Source organism: Amyelois transitella, chromosome 13 (genome assembly GCF_032362555.1).
Source record: "Amyelois transitella isolate CPQ chromosome 13, ilAmyTran1.1, whole genome shotgun sequence".
NCBI lineage: Eukaryota > Metazoa > Arthropoda > Insecta > Lepidoptera > Pyralidae > Amyelois > Amyelois transitella.
The window spans coordinates 287,255-313,519 of NC_083516.1; the positions used below are offsets into that span (position 1 = coordinate 287,255).

The window sequence follows — 26,265 nt, forward strand, 5'->3', positions numbered from 1 at the left end:
ACCTAAAGCTAACACTTTTGGTAGAAACGGTAACGCCAACAAAAGACTGATATTTATTTTTGGACAGGTATTAAAAACATACAAATGTTAGCCGTTAAATATTTTTTCTAGTGTAATGGGTTTTCGAGTAAAGTATGATTATTATATGTAAAATAAGAATTGAATTTTAACCAGGTAAAACAATCAACCCTGAGGGCTTGTGACCTACTTAAATGTAAGAAAACGAATCATAAACTGAAAAATCTAGACGATATATATTTTGAACTAATAACCAAAGATAGCATATATCTTTTGTATATTAGGTACGTTAAGTCAACGCGGGTTGTTTATGGCATATTTTATGGCGTCCAGTAACAAAAGTTGTCCAAATAGTTCGATCGTAAACATTTATTGCAACCCCACACCGCTGACATATGGAATTGACCAAAAATATGAAATTCTGTTAGAAATAAGCCTCTTTTATGTAGCCATTTCCTATGGCTGCCTTTGTGTGTATTTTATTTTAATTGTTATGTTGTAAATGTTGTTGCAATTTAGCATAATTTGCATTAGTACATAGGTAAATTCAATTCAACTCTACATATAATTTTTATACCGAATGAGCGAAGCATATGCTTGTGTAAAAACTTTTTTCTCCCGAACAGAAAAAAACGAGCCGTACAAGAGATTTTTCCTGAATAGGCAATTAATTTATCCAAGAACTACCTAGCTTTTGCCCTTAAATAATTTTTTTTAAATATTCCAACCATTGGTCTTTGACAAATTCGAATTAAGCTGCATTAAGCAATTTCTTTGCAAGTAGGTGCATAGTATTAAAAAAAAATTAAGCTATTTATATACCTACATATATTTTTTGAAATCCGACCTTCGCGTTCGCGTCCATGGCCACCCCACATCTGGTTTCCCTGGATCGACCCGCGCGCCGTGAAGGTTGCCGAGTCCCGGCTATTATATTTATGTCTGTGTGTTTATGCACTCCAGTACACTCGCTCAATCCAGGCTGCAGTACTTGTTCTCTGACTTAACTGCAATCGCTTTGTAAAGTTACTTACTTTAAACAATAGGTGAAGTGACTATTAAAATGGCTCGGGACTGTAGTATCTAAAAAACAATACACAGGTTGCTACCTCATCGCCTAATTCTCAATCCAATTTTAAACATACATACATAATAATCACGTCTATACATCCCTTGCGGGTTAGACAAAGCCAACAGTCTTAAAAAGACTGGTACGCCACGTTCAGCTGTTTGGCTTAATGATAGAATTGAGATTCAAATAGAGACAGGTTGCTAGCCCGCCGCCTAAAAGGAGAATCCCAAGTTTATAAGCCACCAAAACTTATTTATACCTATCATAGATGTGAAAGCATCAACTAACTACTAACTCACGACATGACCAGTACTATAAACAGTGAAATGGAACTGGACATAACGCCTAAACTGTCGTATTTTGAGAACGACAGAGTCTGGTTTCCAAGAAACCGCGACATTGCTGTGCTTGTTCCTGTACGTAGATTGTAGCAAATCACCAGTGTCAGTCGTTAGTTCCCTGTCTGAAAGTTGCACTTGATACAAGTGCCGTGTGGTTCCCGGTACCAATATAAAAATCTAAGAAAAAGCTTTTAAAAAGAATAGGACTACACCATCTCTTTCCCATGGATATTGTTAAAAGCGACTAACAGATAGGCCACGTTCAGTTGATAAGCTTAGTGATAGAGTTAAGATTCAAATAGTGACAGGTTGTTAGCCCATCGCCTAAAAGAAGAATCACAAGTTTATTAGCCTATCCCTTAGTCGCCTTTTACGATATCCATGGAGTGGTCCTATTCTTTTTTCTATCGGTGCCGGGAACCACACGACATCTACCTTTACTTTTTTGTAACTCTTTTGGATTTAAAAGCGGGAGCGGGATTTGAAGCCGAACAGCTTTTGGTCTTCTTTTAAACCAAGTTTTAATTGTTTAAATTATAAGTCAATAACCTTACCATACACAACAAATTATAATTACGGGCACTCTTAAAGATCGTAAAGGATTTTAATAATCCTACAGCACCAGGGTGTGCAAGATTCTTGTACCCTATTTGGAAGGTTACCCACAAAATAAACAATCCTTTTCCAACGTCGAACGTTCTCATACCTGCGTAGGCGCCAATGTTTAGCTCCAATATTTGAACACGCAAATCTTATTTGGACCGACAAATATGTAAGTCTAGATTTATTTAGCAGTTTTGGCAAGCTTAATCTTTATTTTCTTTCGTATTGGGTTCAATATTCTATTGTTACCTAACCAATGAAATATAACATGTTGTAACAAAAAATTGTTTGTTTTGTTGCAATCGAGTTATAAAACGTCGCGTTCAAGATAAATCATTTTTTGTGATGCTTTTTTATTTTTGGTTATTGATTTTACATACAATGCCAACAGTCCTAAAAAGACTGATAGGCCACGTTCAGCTGTTTGGCTTTATGATAGAGTTGACATTCAAATAGTGACAGGTTGCTAGTATGTCGCCTTAAAGAAGAATCCCAAGTTTATAAGCTTATCCCTTAGTCGCCTTTTACGACATCCATGGGAAAGAGATGGAGTGGTCTTATTCTTTTTTCTAATGTTGTCAAGTGGTAACCTCACTTTTTCAATTCAGACTAGTCAAAAACGCACCAAGAGCTCCTCTTCAGAGAAGTGAGAATTAAAAAAAAATCTGCTGGGAATTATATAGAACTAGAGGCCGCGACTTCGTCCGCGTAGAATCAATCCCGCGGGAACTCCGTGATAAAAAGTAGCATATATGTTATTCTGGGTCTTTAGCTTCCTACATACCGATTTTCATCGTAATCGGTTCGGTAGTTTTTGCGTGAAAGATTAACAAACATCCATACTAACATCCTGACTAATTAAGTATACAATAAAGCCAAAACTCGAGAAAAAATAGTCTCACGGTTTAAAGTAAATAGATGCGTCCACATCAGAGTCATCATACCACGCAGTCATTATTGTTGAGGTCGCTTCCATTTCGCGAAGCATTTCCGTCATCACTCACAAATCAATGGTAGGTGTATCTATCTTTATTGTGTCATCAATCATTGCAAAGTAAGATTACTTCTCAAGATCATTTGATAATCATGTAGGCATTGATTTAATGTGACAATGGTTTTAACTAAATGATTAGTTTTGCAGAATATATGATTTATTAATTTTTAGGAATTTTCCTTTTTTTTTAATTAGGTATATTTATTTGACGTCAACCAATGTTGTGAAACTAAACGTTTTGACAATTATTAAGCGATATGAAGTATCCTATAATAATTAATTATCATTGATTTATTAATTTTTGTAGATCAGTATAATTTGCACAAAGGTAGAACTTATTTGGAAAGAAGTTTTATAATACACAGAATATTAAAATAGTACTTTTACAGTTTTGTCATAATTAGGTTTTAAATATTCTTTGGTTCTAGAATTTTATCAAGAAGAAGATAAAGAGAATCCCAAGTTTGTAAGCCTATCCCTTAGTCGCCTTTTACGACATCCACGGGAAGAAAGACATGGAGTGGTCTTATTGTTTTTTTTATTGGTGCCGGGAACCACACGGCACTGATGTTATATAGCCTTAAGCCTTCCTCGATAAATTGTCTATTTAACTCATAAATAATTATTCAATTCGAACCAGTAGTTCCTGAGATTAGCGCGTTCAAACAAACAAACAAACTCATTAGCTTTATAATATTAGTACTTATGTATAGATAAATAAATTCATTTCATGACCTCAAGAACATTAAATCGTCTTGTATTAATTAAAATTTTACAGTAACCAACTAACACCAGTCTAGATGCATGCGCATACCAGACGATTAAAACCGTCGCATCATCATTAAATCATTATTAATGACATAAATGATCGTAAAGAGGATTGACGCGTCTCAATGATCATCAATCATGTTTATTAGCACCAGTTATTTCGGCTCGACACTGATTCGCTCTAAAAAGACTTCATTACAAACAAAAAAGATTTGATTAATTGTGTATTTTCAGTTTAAAACAATTTGTAGCATATTACACATTTATTAGTGTCGTGTGGTTACCGGCACCAATAGAAAAAAGAATAGGACTACTCCATCTCTTCCCCACGGATGTCGTAAAAGGCGACTAAGGGATTGGTTTATAAACTTGGGCTTCTTCTTTTAGGCGATGGGCTAGCAACCTGTCACTATTTGAATCTCAATTCTATCATAAAGCCAAACAGCTGAGCGTGGCCTATCAGTCTTTTCAAGACTAATGGCTCAGTCTACCCCACAAGGGATATAAACGTGGCCATATATATGTATGTATGTATGATAATAATGTTTTGGCCAAGTTATAAACCTGTTCTATTTTATTAGGACAATTCAATAGTTTGTTCGTAATCCTAGGTATTCTATGTTATTATACTATATCATTCAGCTATTCCTAACAGAGACATTGAGACTGTGAGTGGGTGTGTATATGTTTGTGAGAATCGTATAGGTAATATTATAATGGCGATGAGATCATGTCCATCTGTTCGTCTGTGATGTCAGGGCTCTAAAACCTAGGTATTATGGAAATCGTTTATAACATTTTACAGATTAATATCTGTAACTCTCGAGTGTAAAGTGAAGTTAATTTGTGTAGGTATCTGTATGTGTCATCATAGAATACGGATTGCATTATAAACAATTTTTAATATTCCTATTCTTATTATACATATAATCACGTCTATATCCCTTGCGGGGCAGACAGAGCTAACAGTCTTGAAAAGAATGATAGGCCACGTTCAGCTGTTTGGCTGAATGATAGAATTGAGATGCAAATAGTGACAGGTTGCTAAACATGCCTAAGCACTTAGTACGTCAAATGGAATAGTTACTTTTCTGAACGCGACCTAGACGTGTATATATATACATATATATCTGAACCCAAGATCCGCTTTTCAAAATTCTTCCCTAAAAATTTAAATTAAAAATGTCACAATTTCGTAATGGATGCAGACTGAAGTAAAGTACCTACTAGCAATTAGTCTGAGCCCTAACAACATCAAGTCGTGATTATCTCTGTCCTCTTTTGGCTGGGCCCTTCGGGAGCAGTATGACCAAATATTTATTCTCGTAATAACTCGCAGTTCTCCGTAAGAAGTGACCGTACTAGCGTAGGCAGATGTCTTGCTTTGTATCTGTTATGTTCGTATTGAATGCATCGCCTTGAAGGTTTGAATGAAAAAATCTAATAAACAAGGTTGTGCAAAAATAATTTTAGGTGTTACCTACGTATTACGAGTATTTGATTCATAGATAAAATAGTTAACAATTTTAAAAGAGACCATAGAATATTCATAAAACGATCGTGAAAAAAAATCTATCAGACGGTGGAGGTGTTAGTAAATTTTCTTTTTTTTAGAATAGAATAGATTTATTTTCAAAATTGGATACAAGGTATCACTTATTGACGTCACATAACTTAAATCTAATTATAACTACTACCGCTTCCAAAGCGCACGTGTAGAAGAAGCGGCGGAACAAACTACACTGCAGCATTTTCATCGGACGTCAATTTTTAAATTCAATATAGCAATGAAAACACATACCTATGTAGATTGATTTAGTTTTGTAAATATTTTTTGTTGTTAGTGATATTTGACTGAGCACTATGATTCAGTATGGACTAAGATCCCCTGCAAAGGTTTCGGGGGTCAGACAGGGCAAATGTGCATTCTAGGCTTTTCTCCAAAGAGTAGAAAATATAACAGAGGCAAAAAAGAAGATTTGATTAAGCGTTTTCTTACTACATTATAAACTAGGTCGATATTATTTCTACGTCCTCTGTGACGTCACAGTCCGCTTTCCTCAAACCTAGAAAAGACGCAGTCTGCATGAGCGCGCGGAATGACAATCAGCATCTTGCTGCAGTGAAAGTACTGCAACCAGGATCTGACGTATCAAAACCGAGAGTGATACGTGTTAGTAATACAAACATTGTTAACTCTTCGATAATCTTTACTTTTTTGATCTGTAACATATTTGGTGACTGTTGGCTTTAGAGGTACACCGCGATTTAAAAATTGTGTTTTCTTATTTTAAATTTTGTTTTTGTCGGAATATTATTTCTTTTAAATTTAAGTTAAAATTTACGGACATAATGTATATTAATCTAACAAGTTTATTTTCCAACTCTATTATGTATACGGCCTTGATCTTGAAATACAGATTTATATATTTATAGCTTTTATGATACAATGTATACGTCTGATTAATTTATCACGGTGCAAATTTAGGAACGAGGCGCGTTGATGTTTTTTATAAGGAGATTCTAATACAGTGCCGTGTGGTTCCCGGCACCAATACAGCAAGAATAGGACCATTCCACCTCTTTCCCGTGAATTTCGTAAAAGGCGACTAAGGGAAAGGCTAATAACTTGGGATTCGTATTGCAGGCGATGGGCTAGCAACATGTCACTATTTGAATCTGAAATCATTAAGTCATACAGCTGTACGTGGACTGTCAATCTTGTCAACGCTCCGTCTACCCCGCAAGGAATATAGACGTGAATATAAGTATGAATGTAGCACATGGTCGATGATGAAATTACTTAGAGAGCTAACGATATAATGACACAAGTCATCACATCTCGTTAACATTATTATCGAACGTTTACCGAATGCACGATGCAGTCATTTCTAACAATATGAATATAACTTGTTTTAATATATATTATGTTTATTTTTGTGATATAAGAAACATTAGCTTCCAAGCTGATTTAAAAATGAAGAAAAAACGTAGTGTCTGCCTTCTATCTACATCTCTTTCTATGCATGTTATAATAGTCCATGAAGAGAAAGGTACATAAAATTGAGATTCATCTTATAGGCGATGGGCTAGCAACTTGTCACTTTCCGTATATCAAATCCATCATCATCAGCTGAGCGCGGCTTTTGAGTCTTCAAACTATTGGCTTTGTTTACTCCAGAAAAAAACCCCTAAAGAAAACACATAGGTACCTATACCATACCATACCATAGATATACATCACGCCTGTTTCCCATTGGGGTAGGCAGAGACTATGGATTTCCACTTGCTACGATCCTTACATACCTCTCCCACTTCCTTCACACTCATTACTCTGTACTGTAAAAATGGGACAGGGCCGGCCTCATCGAATTTCAAGGGCCAAATTTCGAATGTCTTAAAAAAGGGAGATATTAGGAGTACTCGTAAACGTAAACTATTTATTTTCAAAATTGGATACAAGGTATCACTTATTGACTTTACATCACTAAAATCTAATTATAACTGCTGCCGCTTCCAAAGCGCATGTGTAGAAGAAGCGGCGGAACAAACTATTCTGCAGCATTTTCATCGGACGTCAATTTATAAATATGAATGTAGAACTAATATATGTATACATATAAATGCATGAAAAGAGTAAAGAAAGAAAAGACTGATGAATCTTGGCTCTTCTTCATCAATAAACTATAATTATTTATATTTTTCAAAATATTATAAATGCATTTATAATAACTAAAGGTTCCCAACTAGCAGTCATAAGAAGATTAAGTATTAGTTTTAAAATAAAGCCAGTCACAGTCTGATCTACAAAACTCATCATCATCCAGTTGTTATCAGCGCACGTCGCCATCTCAAATAACCTTATCGCCGTGGACCACCCGCGCCGCATTCCTGTTCCAATTCTTCCATTTCTACCACTACTGGACCTCAATATAAGACATGTTTGAGATATGTGCCGTGTGGTTCCCGGCACCAATACAAAAAATAATAGTACCACTCCATCTCTTTCACATGGATGTCGTACAAGGCGACTAAGGGGATTCTTTTTAGGCGATGTAGCCCATAGCAACCTGTCACTTTTTGAATCTCAATTCTATCATTATGCCAAATAGCTGAACGTTACGTAAAACAAGAATCCTAAGTTTATAAACCTAACCCTTAGTCGCCTTTTACGGCATCAATGGGAAAGAGATGGAGTGGTCCTATTCTTTTTTTATTGGTGCTGGGAACCACACGGCACACTTAAATACTACACTTAAATAACACATTTTAATACTAGATACTACTATCAGTTCAAAGTCCTGAGTGTACTCTAACATAACTATAGTCAGTGAGAATACAAGTCATGCGGTTAACTGAGTCAAAACAATTGATGACGAGTCGGTCATTGACCTCTTACCTGAGACACTAACATTTAGAGGTAAACGTTAATGAACATTAGTAGTAAGGCTGTATGTTTTTTTGTGATAAGAGGTACAAAGAGATATGCTTGAAGTTGATTGAAAATTATAATCAGTAAGTTTTAAATATATATATAGCATTACAAAGAAAATGTTCTACATTAAAGAACTTACAATTCCGGCCTTTTGCCTAGAAGTTTAAGTGATTTCTTTTCTTTTAGTTAAGTTACATCTAGAGAGATAAAGAAAAATCTAATTACTAACCTATTCCGCCAAAATTTTATTTGGCATCATACTTTGTCATATGATTCAAATAATTTATACTAAATGTTAAAGTTTATCAAAGTAATTTAAAGGAAAAACTCAAAAAAAAAAACTGATTACAAAACTTACATCACAATTAAAATTAACCTTTTTCTGTTTCTGCGCTTGCGATTCGTAAAATCGTTCGTGTTAAAATTCACCTTTTCGCCAAATCGTCTTCAGTTTAAATCGGAGTGTTGTGAAGGTTGTGTGTGACCGTGGCAGTGCTGACTCATACATATATAAATATATAAGAATTTTATTTCAATAATAATGTTCCGGCAAGGTACGCTAACTTATGATTCACTTTCTTGTTCCTCCTCTGCGTGATAAAGTGAGTTAACACACGGGTTGTTATACGCTTTGTTACCCGTCTTTTATTCTTTCTACTGATTTATATCATCAATAGCATCAGTAATGTTCAATTTTTTTTGACAAATATCACAGATTGAGTTTCCCTCGAAGTAAGTTCGATACTTGTGTTACGAGATACTAACTCAACGATACTATATTTGATAATAAATACTTATATAGTCATACATCCAAGACCAAGGCCAGTCAGAAAATGTTCGTTTCTCATCATGCCCTGACCGGGATTCGAACCCGGAACCTACGGTGTCACAGACAAGCTTCTTAGCAAATTTACTTTCCCATAAAAAGTAATGGTGGTATAATAACATCACGAACCAACTCAAGGATTAGATCCACGCTCCCTTAACCACGGAAAGGACAAAACTGTCCGTAAGGTAGATTTTTTTAAATTATATTTTTAAAGGATAAGCTTACTTGAAAACTTGGGATTCTTTATTGAGGCGATGGGCTAGCATCCTGTCACTATTTGAATCTCAATTCTATCATCAAGCCTAACAGCTGAACGTGGCCTGTCAGTCTTTAAAGAGTGCTGGCCTGTCTATCCCGTAAGGGATATAAACGGGGTTATAAGAAAGAATGAAAATAATAATAATTTTTAACATTTTTCTCTTTTAGTCCATCGTCTATAAGTCATACCTACCTACCTTTAGAGATACAATTAAAAACACATCAATTAGAATAATCCTAACTACTTTGGTGTCACGCCAAGTAAGTATTTATTTGAATCTTACCCAAATACTCTCACCCATTTTAATCTTGCCGTATTTTCTCGACGTGTCTCTCGTGTCGACATTTGATGTCTGACACGATATATCACCACAAATGTCTACTGCGATGTTGCAACTTGTCTCACCACATGTTGACGTACACGACACACCTCGCCCGCACCTGGTTCATATGTCACGTCAACCACTTAGGTCTTACAATTGGGTTTGTTAACAATAAGTGACCGTGATGAAGCATTTTGACACAAGTTAAGTGGTATGGTGTTCCCATTTCGGTCCGTTTAGTGATAAGATTAAAATTGTAGCCTGGAAAGTTACAGATTCATTAAAAAAATAAGTTTATTTCTTGTTTATTTGGTAGTAAACCTAGTGTAGTAAATCTCTCCCCCACTAGTGACTCGACCTTGCTTCGCACGGTGAATTTCTTAGGCTGTACTTATTTTAAATAACAGTAATAACTGAATCATATATTTATTTATTCTTTATTGTAACCATTACAATTTCTTTAACTACAATAGGCGGACTTAAAGCTAATAGCATTATCTAACTTTGTGTGTATTATATACTTAATATGTTATGAAATAAATGATTGCTATTTAAAGCAGATTACATACAGAGAATATTTACTTTTTACACACTGCTAAGTCAGAAACAACTGGACCACATACGACTTAAAACTAGCGCGTATCGGAGAAGCTTGAACGGAATCGGGAAGTGCATTCCAAAGTCAGACAGCTGTAGCAGCGAAAGAATTTGAATAGAAACCTGTACGGTGAAAAGTTGTTGCAAGGGTCGATTTGTCTGTCGAACGTAGGACTTAAAAATTGAAATTCGGATCGAAGATAATCTGGAGCGAGGGGATTATTGAGAATATTATAAAGTTGACAAAGAATATGAATATTCCTACGTTGCATTTTGCATTGTGCATGTTTTGTTTTTTACTATCACCTAGTGAAAGTGATTCTCGATTTAGCACTCTAATATCTTATTAAAATCTTTGTCTTTACAAATTTCAACTCAACAGCAACAATGATAGTAATCTTTTGGATTACCTTTCCCATAGACCTTACAATTTAATGATAGATATTTACTATTTAGGGACGCAAAACTTAAGGAATACAAGGTATAATACTAGCGTTCTTATCTTTATCCTTATTTATATCGAAGTTCTCCGCCATATTTGGTTTATCGAAAAAAGTACTTATTTATTTCTATCCTTAAACGGATTTCTTGAATAGGGATGTCCATTAGATAAATTAATATATATGGCTTATCAACGCTGCATATCTAATTATTGACACTGAGAAATTGCTTTGCCCCCACGCACATCTGCCAACCTTACTTGGCAGTTGGCACATTTGATCAATATGAGGAACCATCTAGAGATTTGATTTACGTGGAATAATTATTTTGATAAGATTTTCGTGAATGGATGGATTAATCTTAATAATAAGAAAAATATCCTAGAGTAATTAAATTTAAATCAAATTAAAAATTCAAATATATCTTTGTTGTTCTCCACAATCTAAAGATTACCATAGTTACTATGTTGAGGTTACCATACTCGTATTATAGATTAGTAAGTTTGTGAGAGACTGATGACTATGCAGAGCCTTTACCTAAGGACACCAGCCTCTCCCCACGCAAAGTTTTAACGTATAAGAGGTATTGCAATAGAAGATTAATATATGTATAAGTATTATACTTAGTATTACCCGGTAAAGTAAAGGTTTTCTATATTTACTTGTAAATGAAGAACTTAGTTATTTTACTTTAATTTAGCCTGTCATATTTTCATTATTCCGATAAAGGTATAATTCTCGTACGAAAAAATAAAAACACGGAAAAAAGAGTGGCTTTCAGTGTAAAGATGTTATAGCGTTTCACTTCCAACGGCAGCGACTAGAAATATCGATTAATTACCTTATCCTTTTTTAACCAAAGATTTTTCAACCCAAATCGAATTATCTCGGTCATCCAACAGGTGCGTACCAGCATTGAGCCTAGCTTTATACAGCGTGATCGCAAAAACTTGTGCATTCCTTATACAGCGTGTCTCGGACTCTCGCTCGTGGAACCGGGACAAGGGCGGCAGGCGCCTGCGCCAAATATGGTGAAGACCTTACAGCGCGCGCCATGTGGCGCGCATCGGCGGGAAAACTGACAAGGTTGTTTTTTGTCGCACAGGCGTTGACACATACAGCCAAATCAAATATGGTGAAAAGCCTTACTGCGAGCGGCTGTCCCGTATTGGCGGGAAAACTGTCGTTGTCAAATTCAAATTCAAACATCACTCAATAATTGTCACATCTTTTGGTTTCACAACATTGGTTGACGTCAAATAAATTATTTAAAACTAAGTTTACTGCCGCTTCCAAAGCGTCAGTGCAGAAGAAGCGGCTAAATAAAAGGAGTGTCCAAAAAGACTTCAATCCATAACACGTTACTTAGTCTTGTGTCTATCTAACCTCTAGGTAGTTGTCATAGGCAACTTCAGTGCTTCTTCTGACACTAGCAGGCAAGAGAATATCTGGAAGATTTCTTTGCAAAGCGAAGTGATTTACCGATAGAATGTCTCGTTTTCCACCTCATTCTGTGGCCTGACTTGATGCCGTAAAACTTACGATTGTTTTTATAATTAATGTTATTACATCCGAATACAATGACCTCATAAGTACATTGTACTTCAAACAAATATAATTCAATTTGTAACGTTACCAATTTTTCTGCAACGCTATCAAAATCGTCCCTGAAATAACATAAAATTAAAAGAAACCGTATCTTTTGTTTAGAACTTAAAATCTCTCTTTTCGTACCAAAAATGTATAAACCTAATAACTAACGTTATAATTTTTTTTAGGACTTTGTATGGACCAAAAGCTTACACAGAAATTATTTTTCTCAAAGTAAGAAGTTAACATTACGACGTCATCCAAATAAGTACTAAGTATTGTTTTAAGCTTTGAATCTCTCTCTCTCTCCCTAACTCTTGCGTAGCCTAATCTTATTTCAAAAGGCTGTCATTATCAATCTTTTCCATGCTATTCGTTTTTCCTTCAACTCATTGTCGATTACAGACTTAGGCATCTTAGCGTAAATACTGAATCATCCTGGCTTCCATAAATTAGTGTTTGTAGTTTTCAATCTCGTTGATTTGAGTTTTACTTATTAGTAAAACTCAAAGTGAACGTTAACATAATTCAACTTTGCTTGACGAACTAAAATTTGACACAAGACTGAATTTATATGTTCAAACTATTTATGACTGAAACTGGCCAGTAAGAAAAAAAGAAAAACCAAAATAGAATAGGCTATTTGACAAAGTTCTAAAAACTATCTTAGGGTATTTATTTGTTTATAAGGAGCCCTACAAAAATACTTTTCTGCCTTTATTACAGCAATTTTATTAAAAAATCGAAAAAGAAAATGAAATATTCAAATATGCCGCCAAAACGCGACTTTTAGCAATATGGCGGCCATGGCATGCAGTGACGTAAATTTCGTGTAAATATCATACAAAGCTTGTTGGTGTTTCGAAAAGTTTTGATTTTCTCTTGTTTTATTTAACTTGTGCCACGTCATGTGAGTGAAAATTATTAAAATGAGTTCCTATAAATGTTGTGCAGTGCCTCAATGCACTAATACAACAATAAAATCTCCTACGAAACTGTTTTTTTCTATGCCGATGGATTTGAATATTCGCAAGAAGTGGTTTCCGATCATGATCTAAGATCAGTGGTTACCAAGATATACTTACATTAATGTTTTCACATTCCTCAGTTCGGCAGCATAGAAATCTGGATTGTCTTTGAAGAAGACAATCCAGATTTCTTCTTCCAACCATTATTGCGTCCACTTTTGGTAGGTTTCGACTGTCAGCTTTCGCTTTGGTTTCCATTATTAAATACCTATGTTATCTGAGTAATTCTGAGCGATCAAACACTAATAAAATCTTGAAAAATAATAGCGAACACTAAGGAGCGGTACGATCCACAGTCTGTTTATGGATAATTGACGTCATAATAGAAATAGCCAATCACGTTCGTTTTTAGTCACGTGACAGCTGCATATAAAAACCTAATTTTCTGAGACGGATTTTGTTTAAATAATGCAATATTTTTATCTCGCGTTATTACAAATCGCTCCAAAAAAATAATATTAAGACTGATGACATAAAAGAAATGTATATTTTTAATACAGTCAAATAGCCTATGTTAAGTCAGATATTGTTTAAAAAATCGTATTATTAAGAAATATTAATTCATTGCAGCTCATACCCTAATTATTATTTTTTTTCTTTTATTAATCTTCAATTGTTTTGTCAAACTACGTAAATCAGTTATTAAAATTCAGTGTTATATTCAAGCAAGTGCAGTTTTACTTTTACGGTCATAAATTCCCGCCGTTAATTTCTCAAAATCAAACCAAGATCAGCTCCATAGAATTTCAGCTATATGTAATACTAGAGGCCGCCCGTGACTTCGTCCGCATGGAAACTCTATCAATACCGCGGGAACTCCGGGATGAAAAGTAACCTATATGTTATTCTGGGTCTTCAGTTACCTACATACCAAATTTCATCGTAATCGGTTCAGTAGCTTTTGCGTGAAAGAGTATCAAACATCCTTACGGACATACTCACAAACTTTCGCATCTATAATATTAGTAGGATAATCAGCCAACACTATAGTTGACCTACTTCATAAAATCAATTCGAATCCTCGTGTCAATAATATCGCGGGCTATTTTTGTACGTTAATAATCACTGATTTTACTGACATTGCTTTTGATTGGCTATCATCTGCATGTGCACCAAACCAAGGTCATGAACATACATCGCGCAATCTGATCAGCTCACACCAGATTTAATTGTCCTTGTGGACAGACGCAGTGACTACATGTCGAACATATAATAGAAGTTCAATCATAACACGTATAAAATAAAATAAAAATTTCACAGTCAAAACAAAACGGATTTTCAGTGACAGCAAAACAAAAGGAATAAGGGTTTGGTTCATGCAAGCGGTGAGCGATTTTTAATCGATGACTCGTTCTGGTAAAGGGTCAGGTCAAGAGTACCCGAAACCGCCGAGCTTGCATGAAGAGAGTTATGAATGTAGATGAAGCGAAGGAAGTATGCAAAGATCGTAGCAAGTCGAAAGATGTATTCTCTGCCTACCCCAACGGGAAAGAGGCGTGATTTTAACGTGGCGTATGTAAAAATTACACAAAAATACTGTTTTATAATTTTTATATTTTAATTATGTGCAGTAAAGACTTTACAGTAAAAAACAAACGAAAAACCAAGTGGCACAATAAACCAAAAATACACTGATTTACAATGACAGTCCGCTCAAATAATTTTCTTATAGATGTGTATAACTATTATAGCTAGCTCTATCCCGAGGCTTACTGACTGTTTTACCAAAAAATAATTCAGGGCAGACATCAAGTTCTCCACAAAATGTCCTGCTGTAAATTGTACTTGCCTTGCAAAATATGTTCTAATAGTTAGTCCAAAATTAAGCAGATAATTTTACTTGCTAAATATTCATCGTCGTAGCTTACAGGTAGGTACATTTATAATGTTAGGCAAACATCTCTTGTAATACCTAAAACTATTAATAAACAATTAATTCAATTATTTAAACTTATGTAAAATTTTTAACTAGGTATCGTAAACGTACTAATATCTCCATTTATTTTTCAACGTAAATATTATTCCTATATTCTTGAAAAAGTCTAAATACCTACATATTACAGCTGCTACCAATATATCTGACCTCGTTTCGGAAACCGGCGCATGAGTCACCGAATTAAGGCTTTATTATTTAATTGTCTTTGCCTTCGTTTGCCGACTAATTAATACGTAAATGGTGTCGCGACACGCCGACGCTGATATCGTATCAAATCAATTGCGTTTAATTAGTTTTGTTACTTTATCTTACTAATTAAATAATTAAATAGGCATACAGCCAAAACAGAAGCTTCAATTTATTATTCCAAATTTCCAAGCTGGTCTAAAAACGAAGAAAAAGCAGTGTGTATCAGCTATTTTCTTTTTTAAGTTGCAAAAGTCAATCAAGGAAAAAGATTACGAACTTGTGATACTTATTTTAAGCGATAGGCTATCACTATCTTCCTAAAACTACACCATTTAGCTAAACTTTAGGCTTCGTAGCTATTATCTTTATATAAAGTCATAAAGACGTTATATAACTATAAAAAAACTATAAAATTAAAGCTGACTCAGCTCTCCTCCAACCTTCCTCCCAAAACGAGTCTGACTAGTCTATAGCCTAATAATTGCGAATTTAAACCTTTTTTCTTGAGGAAGTGCCGTGTGGTTATTGGCTCTTAAAGATAGGACCAATACATTCTTACCCCATGGAAGTCATGGTGTGTTTTTGAATTTCAATACCATCATTAAGCCATATAGCTCAATGTTGCCGTCTTTGTGAAACTGTTGACTTTGTGTACCTCGTAAGATGTATGTATGTAAATTCTTGATGCAGAATAGGTTGACGTAGTTGTTTATAGTATTATACACTAACCGCCACAAGTACAGTCGCAGGCACAGATATTAGCTTTCTATGAACGGTCATGTTTCTCTTTAGACTACTGTACGTAACATAGTAAATATATACGGGACAAATAACACAGATTGAGTTAGCCTCGAAGTAAGTTCGAGACTTTTGTTACGAGATACTAACTCAACGGTACTATATTTTATAATAAACTAGCTGACCCGCGCAACTTCGTTTGCGTGTATCCCGCTACTTCGACAAATACAGTCAACGCACCAACACATATTGGATACTAATTTTCAATTCACAATAACTTCTCTTTCCCTTAACCGCGTTTAAAATATTAAAATGTTTTTTGGTTTCTGTGACTCTTCTTTGATCGCCCCCCCTATCAGTTTTTGGAAAAAATATTTAAGTAATGTACAGATTTTTTTTTGTCTTATATGTATAGATCAAAGTCGTAGTACCTACTTTTTAATATTATTTATTTTTTATGTACCGTTTTTTATATTTTTTGTTTTTTTTTTATGTACTTACCTACTTTTGTTATATACATCTAACTATTTATAGGGACGCTGCCCCCGCCGCCGCGGCCGGCCCGTACCGTGCCGCAATACTAATATCGTGATATCTCCTAAACTATATGTCTAAATAACACACTGTAAACTGCAAAAATAATCTAAATTAAATGCTCGTGATGATGAACTTACTTATTTTGATAAGGATATATGTATTATTGGTTATATCACCAGTTAAACATCACCCAACGAATTAAATGTTTTTTTAATACAGAAAAGTAGTTTTTGTGACTTAAATAAAAAAGCTGGATATATGTCATCGCGGACTTTTTTGTAGAACTAATAAAGACCAATGTTTTTGCTATACATTGTTCTTACTTGTATCCAACGGTATAAGCGGCGCACGCACAAATGCAATCTTCAATTAGATTTTTTTTCTGACTTCTTGGACATAAATCGCTATAACTCAGCTAATATAGTTTCAATGTATTTCAATTATATATAAAAACCTGTCGGAGAAAATACTCTTTCTATTAGTGAAAACCGCATCAAAATCCGTTGCGTAGTTTTAAAGTTTTATGCATACGAAGGGACTACAGACAAAATGGGCGACTTTGTTTTATACTGTGTCTCTGATGTTTATCTATATAAGTATCATACTTCTCACTTCTTCTTCTTCTTCACTATATAAGTATCATACTTCTCTTATCTTATTATAAGTATGATACTTATATAGATAAACATCAGAGAAAGTTCGTTTCTCATCATGCCCTGGCCGGGATTCGAACCCGGGACCTCCGGTGTCACAGACAAGCGCACTACCGCTGCGCCACAGAGGCCGTCAAATATATTCAAATTCAAATTCAAAATTTTATTCATTTTTATAGGATACTATATATCGCTTAATAATTGTCGTATGGTTTAACAACATTGGTTGACGTCAAATAAATTACTTAAAAACTAAGTTTACTGCCGCTTCCAAGGCGTCAGTGCAGAAGAAGCGGTAACAAACTGCACTGCAGCATTTTCTTCAACAACGTCAACTTCACAATATTAAATTATACTTAGAATAGAATAGAATAGATACATATAAGATATACTAAAATTATATATTTTTGTTCACAGTATGTCTGAAGGAGACGTGTCGTTGATTCGTGACGAGGACGTCCTGCGTCGCATGGTAAGCTAAGTATTCTTTTATTGGGACCGAGAACTTGTGACACTCTATCATAAGTTCTTTTGAAAATAGAAAATTTACACATTTGCCGTGTGGTTCCCGGCACCAATACAAAAAAAGAACAGGACCACTCCATCTCTTTCCCATGGATGTCGTTAAAGTTGACTAAGGGATAGGCTTAGAAACTTGGGATTCTTTTTTAGGCGATGGGCTAGTAACCTGTCACTAGTTGAAACTCAATTCTATCGTTAAGCTAAATAGCTGAACGTGGCCATTCAGTCTTTTCAAGACTGTTGGCTCTGTCTACCCCGCAAGGGATATAGACGTGACCATATGTATGTATGTTAAATTTACATTTAATTTCTGCCCTAGAAAGAATAGATTTACTTTCTAAATTAGAAACAACATATCACTTATTGACGTCACATCACTTAAATCTAATTATAACTACTACCGTTACCAAAGCGCATGTGTAGAAGAAGCGGCGGAACAAACTACAATGCAGGATTTTCACCGGACGTCAGTTTACAAATAAAGATTTCTTAAATTTAAATCGTGGACGAATGGCTATTGTCAACATTAAAAAACATGAATAAATGTAAAACTGATCTATTAGCAACGGAAATATCAATGTATTTACCAACTGGATCCCTTCCCACGCAGAGGGTTAAAGTCAATCAAGGGTACCTAAGGCTTATAAACCTCAGGTTCTTCCTTCAAGTAATTGGGCTAGTAATAAGACTCTTGAGGCATTTATCGAAACGTAGCCGTCTCTAATTAAATTAAGGCTTAGATGAATCGAACGATTAATGTAAGTACCTATTAAGGTAAAGATAATACTTTAAGGTATTCAGTAAATGTTTGTATTTCTGTAAATGGAATCAGTAAATAAATAAGAGTTCACTTTACATTACATTGTCTTTTTAATGAACTTGAAGGAATGCCTAACTGAAAATGATAAGCAAAATTGCAGAAAAATGTTTTGCTTCAATTTGGTAAACCTCTGTGCCCCACGTGCATAGATACATATATCACGTCTATATCCCTTGCGGGGTAAACAGAGCCAACAGTCTTGAAAATAAATCCCACGTGCAAAGGATTAAAATTGAGCAGACTCATGAATCCCTGCCTATTTACTGGGAAAATGGCGTGATTTTATTTATGTTTGTAATTTAATATTTTAAATGCTATTTATATATTTTTCAGTGGCAGCAGACGGAAGATTTCTCCCGCAAGAAAGAGATACGCGCACACATGTACAGACTTCGGGAGGAGCGCCTGCGCAACCTGTATTCACCTGAGCCCACAGAGGCCAAAGGTAAATATACAAATATCAACAAGCGACGTCACTGCCTCTAAATTGTACCTTCAGATACTACTTACAATATTTAAAACGACGAAACAAAGACTTGAATAATGATCATATCGATGATAATCGTATTATAATGTGGTATATCTTTATTCAATGATACAAATGCCAGGCACGCAAGTCGTGGTGATTACCTGCTGAGGACTCTTAAGTAGCTAATGTCAGCAGAATCTAGCTTTAAGTTACAGACTCTAGATAAACATTATTTAATAACTATACCAATAGTCTTGACATCAAATGTTGTAAACCATTTATATATTTTTGAAACCACAAGAATAGTTGTACCCGCCTTCAACAGGTTGTGAGTTCTCGTCGAAGCAGGGTCACGTCCAGTCCTTCGCGGACCAGACCTTCCAGTCCATGAAGAGCAAGGAGGTTCGCGACGCTGGCTCCCCGCCCAAGGAGTTCACGTACCGCGGCCAAGGTGCCTACCCAACCCATCGGTCTAAACCTAACTCTAACTGACTAACGCTTATTAACCTTAACAGGTAACCTGCAGCACAGTTATGATCTCATTTAATACGTGATTAATCTGTTTCAGATCTGAAAGAACTCTCCAACGCTGGGTGGAACGTGGAATCCGAAAACAAGACGACGGATGACGGACACACGCATGTCAAGTCTATCCATGCAAATATTGAAGGACGATACGACGTTGAAGGCGGAAAAGGACAATTCGCGGCCGTCGATCAGCACCGCCAAGCCGTCACAGAGTATCAAGATGATAACACTAGTCTGAAGAGAAACGAGAGCGCTTCCAACACGGCCGCTCGCGAACAAGTTGTCCGACAGACTGACGACGGCACCCAAATCTCATCGACCACCAGCTCTTCAACGTCCTCGTCGAAGTTTCAACAAGTGTCGTCAACCAAACACGAAACAGTGCCATATTTAACAAACGATGACTATGACCGCCAAGAATCGACTTATGATACTAATACTAACCAAGAGTTTAAGAGACAACAAGTTAACCGTACTGCAGAATTCGAGCGTAATTTGAGAAGGAGTGATAATGAGACTGGGGAACTAGTCTCAAGAAAGATAGACTATCCCGATGATAACACGAGAGTAGTAGTTGAGACCCGGTGCTTGCCGGATGGCACACGCGTGACCAGCACTCGGCGAGAATTTCGAGGAACGCCTGTGGTGCAGAAATATTCTGAGCAACAATCACATCAGACAAGGAACGAAACCAGATCGTCTTATTCTACATCTCAAAGAAGTTCTGATGTAAGAGAATCTTCATCAAAAATAATTTCCGACAGCAATGCGAATCGCAACATAGACATTGTTGATACACAAAGAAATGTGGATAATGTTGATTTTAAAAGAAACCAAACAGAATATATGACAGAAGATAAAGAAGATCACCAGCATCGAGATATTTCTCAGAAGAGTACAGAGCAGCAGTATAATGCGTCACAGGAAACAGAATCGGTTCGAAAAGAGACAACTACTGCTATTAATAGTAATCAAAATGAGATTAAAGAAACGGAACATCGGAAAACAGAAAATCTCACTGATTACTCTGAAAGAATCCATCATACTACTACTGAAAAACATATTGATGAAACTAAGGAAAGAAAAACATCGAGTGATCAATATCAGACAACATACCAGAGTGACTTTACCCAGAAGAAAAAAATTAGTAACGATTGGAGTCCTACGCACCAAGCTTGGGCTAGTACTCTCCGCTCCGATACTCCTTCTTCTACCCGACCATCAACAAGGGCTTCATCTCCTGGTGGAACAACCTATCAATCGAGCACTACATCGCTGAGAAGTAGTGTTAGCCCTGACAAGACTTATCGAAAGCCATCTAGTCGTGGCAGTAGTCCCAGCAAAGTTGATAGATACTCACCAACGCGTAGTACGTATTCTAGTACTCACTCAACGCATTTGGTCTCCAATGTTAAAACAAACAGAAATTTTAGTCCGGAAGGCCGTCCGCCTCCATCTGGCCGATCTCCTACAAGATATAGCGCTGAAAATCAACAAAGAAGTGTGAGTCCTGAAAAGCGTCCTTATGATTCTCGTCCTTACAATACTAGTCCAGAAAGAAAGACACCACATTATCAGATACCAACTGAAAATACACTGCATCATGCCACACCGAAACCCAAGGACACAACGAAAACAAGGCTTAGTACTAGTCCTGAAAAGAAGAGTCCAACGAGGTCAAGCGTTAGCCCTGAAAAGCCAACTGTACACAATGTTACAGAATCATATGCAAAATCTAGTCAACAAACAACATACAATCTGGATAAACTCCGAGAGACTTCACCGAAGAGACCTATTGATCGTAATGAAAAGGTCAGAACTCCAAGTCATAGCCCTGAAAAGGAAATATATGTTAAGCGTTCACCTTCCCCTTCGAGATCACATCAGGATAAACCTATTACTGATAATACACCTAAGAGGAACACCAGCAGTCCGGATAAATTACCAGGCTATATGAGACCAACATCAGTTAGCAAACAAAGTCCAGCCAAATCGCCTAGTCCAGATCGAGGAATGAATAAAATAACAAGAGTAAAAGAGGATCACTATAAGTTCATTGATGAAGAAACTAAAATGTACACTCGGAATGATGATGAAAGGATTAGTACCAGCAAACCATCTAAATATCCCGAATTGGACGAACATGCTCCTTCTCCTACCAGAAACATCAGTCGCGACTCTCCCGATCACTGCCAACCTGAGTCTGCGTCCACCACTCCACGTTCAACACTAAGAAAAGGTTCTCGATCACCCTCTCCTATAAAAGGATCGGTTACGTTTACTCAAGATAGCTTAGATACAAAAACAACTATGACTGTCCATACTGATAAAAGCAAATATTCTGAGAATATCAGTAAACACATTAACTCAAAAGATTCTCCCAATGTAAAGAACACAAATGTGCCACTAGGACAGCCATCAACAACCACATATGGGACATATGATAAAAAACAGCGTCACTCTGCAACAGCTGATGATTTAGTTATAGAAACCGATGACATTCATTACAATATAACAACACAACGAGAAAAGTCTACGTCTCCTAGAAAATCTCCCAATGTACGGGAGACTTCTCCTACAAAAAAATATACACGAGACAGTGTTTCACCTATAAAACGTGTTACAGACAACAAGTACACACACACATCTGATTTTATATCATCTGAAAGGACTACAGAGGAAATAAATAAATCACTCAAAGATCGACCCCGACAACTCGTCACCCCATCTACAAGTCCGACTAGAAAACCCAAAGCTGTTGAAACCGCTACATCTACCGGACAAAGCTCTCCAACTACATCTGTCAGTGGGTTTATTTATTTCAGCTCGCCTAGAACTGAAACATCTGAAATTGTAACTGATCTAGATGAACAAGACTATGTATATGAAACCAAGAGGTCTGATGACAAAATTACTATGAATCAAAGACCAGAAAGTCTCACTATAAAACGATCACCATCACCGTCCAAAATACCATGTCTATCTTCTCCACAAGAAAAATCACCTGCAAGCAGTCTTCCAAGAAAGAGTTCATTGAAAAAGCCTACGCACCATATAAACCAAGTTTCTCCTGTAGAAAAACCACCTTCCAGCTTTCAAATATCACCTACAGTAGAAACACAAGACTTTCCTGGGCATAAAGTTGTAAAAAAAGATAACCCTGAGAAATCTGACATACCGACCAAAATAAAACCACCTCTTGAGAGACGGGAGACTTACGACGAAAGATGTCGAAAGATATTAGGTATGATAAATGATGAAACGACAACAACTAAAACAGTTACTATGGATATACTAAAGAAAGAGAAGGAGCCAACCACAAGCTCCCCGAGCATATCACCGTGTCACAGTCCAAGAGAAGAATTGCCTTCCACTCGCAATAATAATAAACATGTCAGAGAATTCTTATCCCGTGAAACCGAAAACAGTGAAATCAGTGATCGAACAAATGTTATACCAAAAAAATCAAAAACTCCGTCAAGAGAGCAGTCACCTACTAAGTTACAAGATATAATTACAAGTACCACACAAGTAAGAAAGATTGATTCCACATCTACTTATAATATTGACGATATTTCTGTAAAAAGTCAGATCGATTCATCTAAAAAAATTGTAAGTAAAGATGTCGACACTAAAAAAACATTCAGACAGAGTCCCGATCGGAAACCTGAATATGATAAACCAAATAGTAATAAGCAAAACTCACAGCCACGTCTAACATCGCCTCAACGCACGAGTCCTGTGCGTAACCTTCAAGCTCCACATACTAATCCAACTGAAAAAAAGAAAATAAAAGACTCGCGTACTCCATCTCCAAATAAGACAACCACTACAGATACGGAAGAATCGACAGATTTTCTTATGTCTGAAAGAGAACAAGAAATTCTGAACAGGGTACAGAATTCTCTGAGAAAGTTATCTCCTAATCGTAATGAAAAATCACCAAGTCGTGAGAGAAGTCCGTCAAAAAGTACCACCAGTTTACAAGATCTTGATATCACCATCAATAGTAACACTTCCGAAGATATAATGAAGATATCAAAAGTATTACAAGAAACTCACGAAATCACTAAAGATGAAACCACAATTAAAAAACAAACAGAAATAAAAGATAAAGTCAAAGAATCTCCCTCGAGTAAATCATCCTCACGCAATGTATCGCCAGTTAAAAAATCTCCAACGGTTTCTTCACCTAAATCCGATCCAATGTCATCGCCAACAAAACCAAGAAGTACATCGCCAAAAAAACTTGTAAGCTCGGAAAGACCTCAGTCTCCACAATTGCAAAAAACAAGTGGTATTAAACCCAGGGAAACGGTTCCTTCTCATTTAACACGGAAGCAAACACCTGCTACTTCTCCGACTAAAGCAGAAAAAAATATGATTACTTCAGATACGAAGAAGATTGTAAAACAGAACAGTTTAACTAAAATTAATACAAATAAATATACAAGTAATAAAACAATTCAATCTACTACTACAAAATCTTCAGAGTCAGAGGTTAAACGCCAATTTACTGCTAAAGGTGTTAAAGAGCCAGCGAAAAAAGAGGCTGAGTGTAATCAATTTAGTCGTACTCCCAGCGATAGTGCGATAAAACATAAAAAGGTGTCTCCACAACGAATGCGCTCAAAACCTGAAATAAAAGTAAATGACCTTTCTACATCTAAGAAACAATCATCCGCAACGTCTTCAACTAAATATCAAAAACCCCTAGTAAAGGAACCGCATACTAGACTTCCTAGTAAACCAAAATCGGCAACTGCACTGAATACATCTACAGATGAAGATGATATCATCATTGATATGCAACAGGCAAAATCGTCGAGGGAGAATTCACCAGACCGTATTTGTCCAACACCTGTCGGTTTTATGGAAGATGTTGGAACGCCGCGATACCCGGATGAAGTTAATGAACCTGATGATGAATTTCAAAAACGAATTCACCACACTATTCACGAAGCTGAATCCATTGTAGATGACATTGTTGAAATCTGTGAGGATGATGAACTTTTTGTAAAACAAACTAACATCAACCGAGTTACTGGTTCTGATGAATGCCTTTTAAGTGTTAATGATAAAGTCTCTAAATTCACTAACAAAGTTGATACCGTTAATAAACCGAAATCATCAACTACGCTGTTAAAAAATACAGAGAAAGGTCATACTGACACCGTTAGTGAAAATTTGAAATCAGATGAATGTTTATTATCAGTTTCTGAAAAAGTAAACAAGTTTGCCAAAGCTCCAGAAGAAATTGTAGATACTAAAAGCTCTCGTAGAATTAAAGATGAATATGATACAGAAACTACATACCAAGATGATTATACTAAATTAAGTGTCAATGATAAAGCACATTTATTTGTAGAAACTGCAGAGAATGTAAAAACTCCAAAAGTTAAACCTATTCAGAAAGTAGAACGCCCCGACTTAACTAATGTTGACGAATCACTCAGAAGCGACGACTGCCTGCTAAGTGTTTCTGATAAGGTTAATAAATTCGTGAAAACAGCTGAGAAATTTTTAGGTGACACTATAGATGATGAGGAAAAAGAAAGAAGAATAAGAGAAGAGCACGACAAAATTATGAAAAAGATTGTTGATCTTGGTGATGACGAATCAGAGTTTACAAGGGTACCAACACAAGATATTGATAAAATTGACAGAACTATAAAAGGAAGAAAATCGTCCGACCGCGATGAGCGTAAGGCTTCATTTTCAAAAGAAACTGCTTCATCGCATGCCAAACTCAAAGACACAATAAGTCCAAACTTAAAACAGACAGATAGAACACCAACTGTTAAAATAACTACATTACGGAGCAGTGAAGCAGTAAAAAAAGCAAAAGCTTTGTTTGAAAATATAGCATCTACAACACAAAATACGAAAGATCTCACATCATCCAAAACGACGAAGCTTACTGATATTGGCGTTATGAAAAAATCTCCTAAAACAGACTCTACTGTTGTTCTTCACCCATCGTCCGAAGATGCTTCACCTAATGTAACTGATAATGATAGTGAATTGGACGTAGTTCCCCATAGATCTCACCCCACAAACCGACCCTCCAGCGGTACACCAAGTCGTCTTCAAGTGAGCAAAAACGAAGAAAGACCAAGGAGTCCCAACCGATTGACGCCTCAACCAACAGGGACCTCAAGAACGGTGTCTCCTATGCGCCAGGTGGAAACAAGCACTGCAACTAAAACTGTTTTGTCTAGATATCCGTTAGGTCAAAGAGGCGAATCGCCAAAACCAAGTAAAGATTCTAATGATAAAATTGAGAAGCCACATGAGAAAGTGCCTAATTACCAGCGTCCTACAAAAACTAGTCAGAGTAAGGAAGAAACGAAGGTTGTAGAAGAAACAGAAGTTAGTAGCCGACGTGGCAGTGGCAAGTTTGGAGTGGAACTTCGGCGAACCAGCGTGGAGCGTTCTACAGTCAGCAGTGAGCGCCGTCGCAGCGTTGAACATCCCTGTGTGGAAGACATCTTCGATCTCGACCTCCTGGAACAAATGGTCAGTACGAAAAAACTTAGCATGCTTCTTATTCTAATGTCATGCTCTATCATACTTA

The 26,265-nt window shown here is 36.2% G+C and overlaps 1 protein-coding gene across 4 annotated transcripts in view; it reads left to right on the forward strand.

Moving 5' to 3' along the window:
• LOC106142324 (uncharacterized) overlaps nucleotides 1-26,265 on the forward strand; it is a 69,597-nt gene that overhangs the window by 12,762 nt on the left and 30,570 nt on the right. For 3 of the 4 annotated variants that reach the window (XM_013344044.2, XM_013344046.2, XM_060947534.1), the window contains exons 2-5: nucleotides 17,767-17,821; nucleotides 19,025-19,136; nucleotides 19,486-19,611; nucleotides 19,729-26,207. In XM_013344044.2, coding sequence (XP_013199498.2) covers nucleotides 17,768-17,821; nucleotides 19,025-19,136; nucleotides 19,486-19,611; nucleotides 19,729-26,207 — 6,771 coding nt within the window. In that variant the 5' untranslated portion in view covers nucleotide 17,767. The remainder of the gene's footprint in view (nucleotides 1-17,766; nucleotides 17,822-19,024; nucleotides 19,137-19,485; nucleotides 19,612-19,728; nucleotides 26,208-26,265) is intronic. The other variant, XM_013344045.2, reaches the window with a different exon arrangement.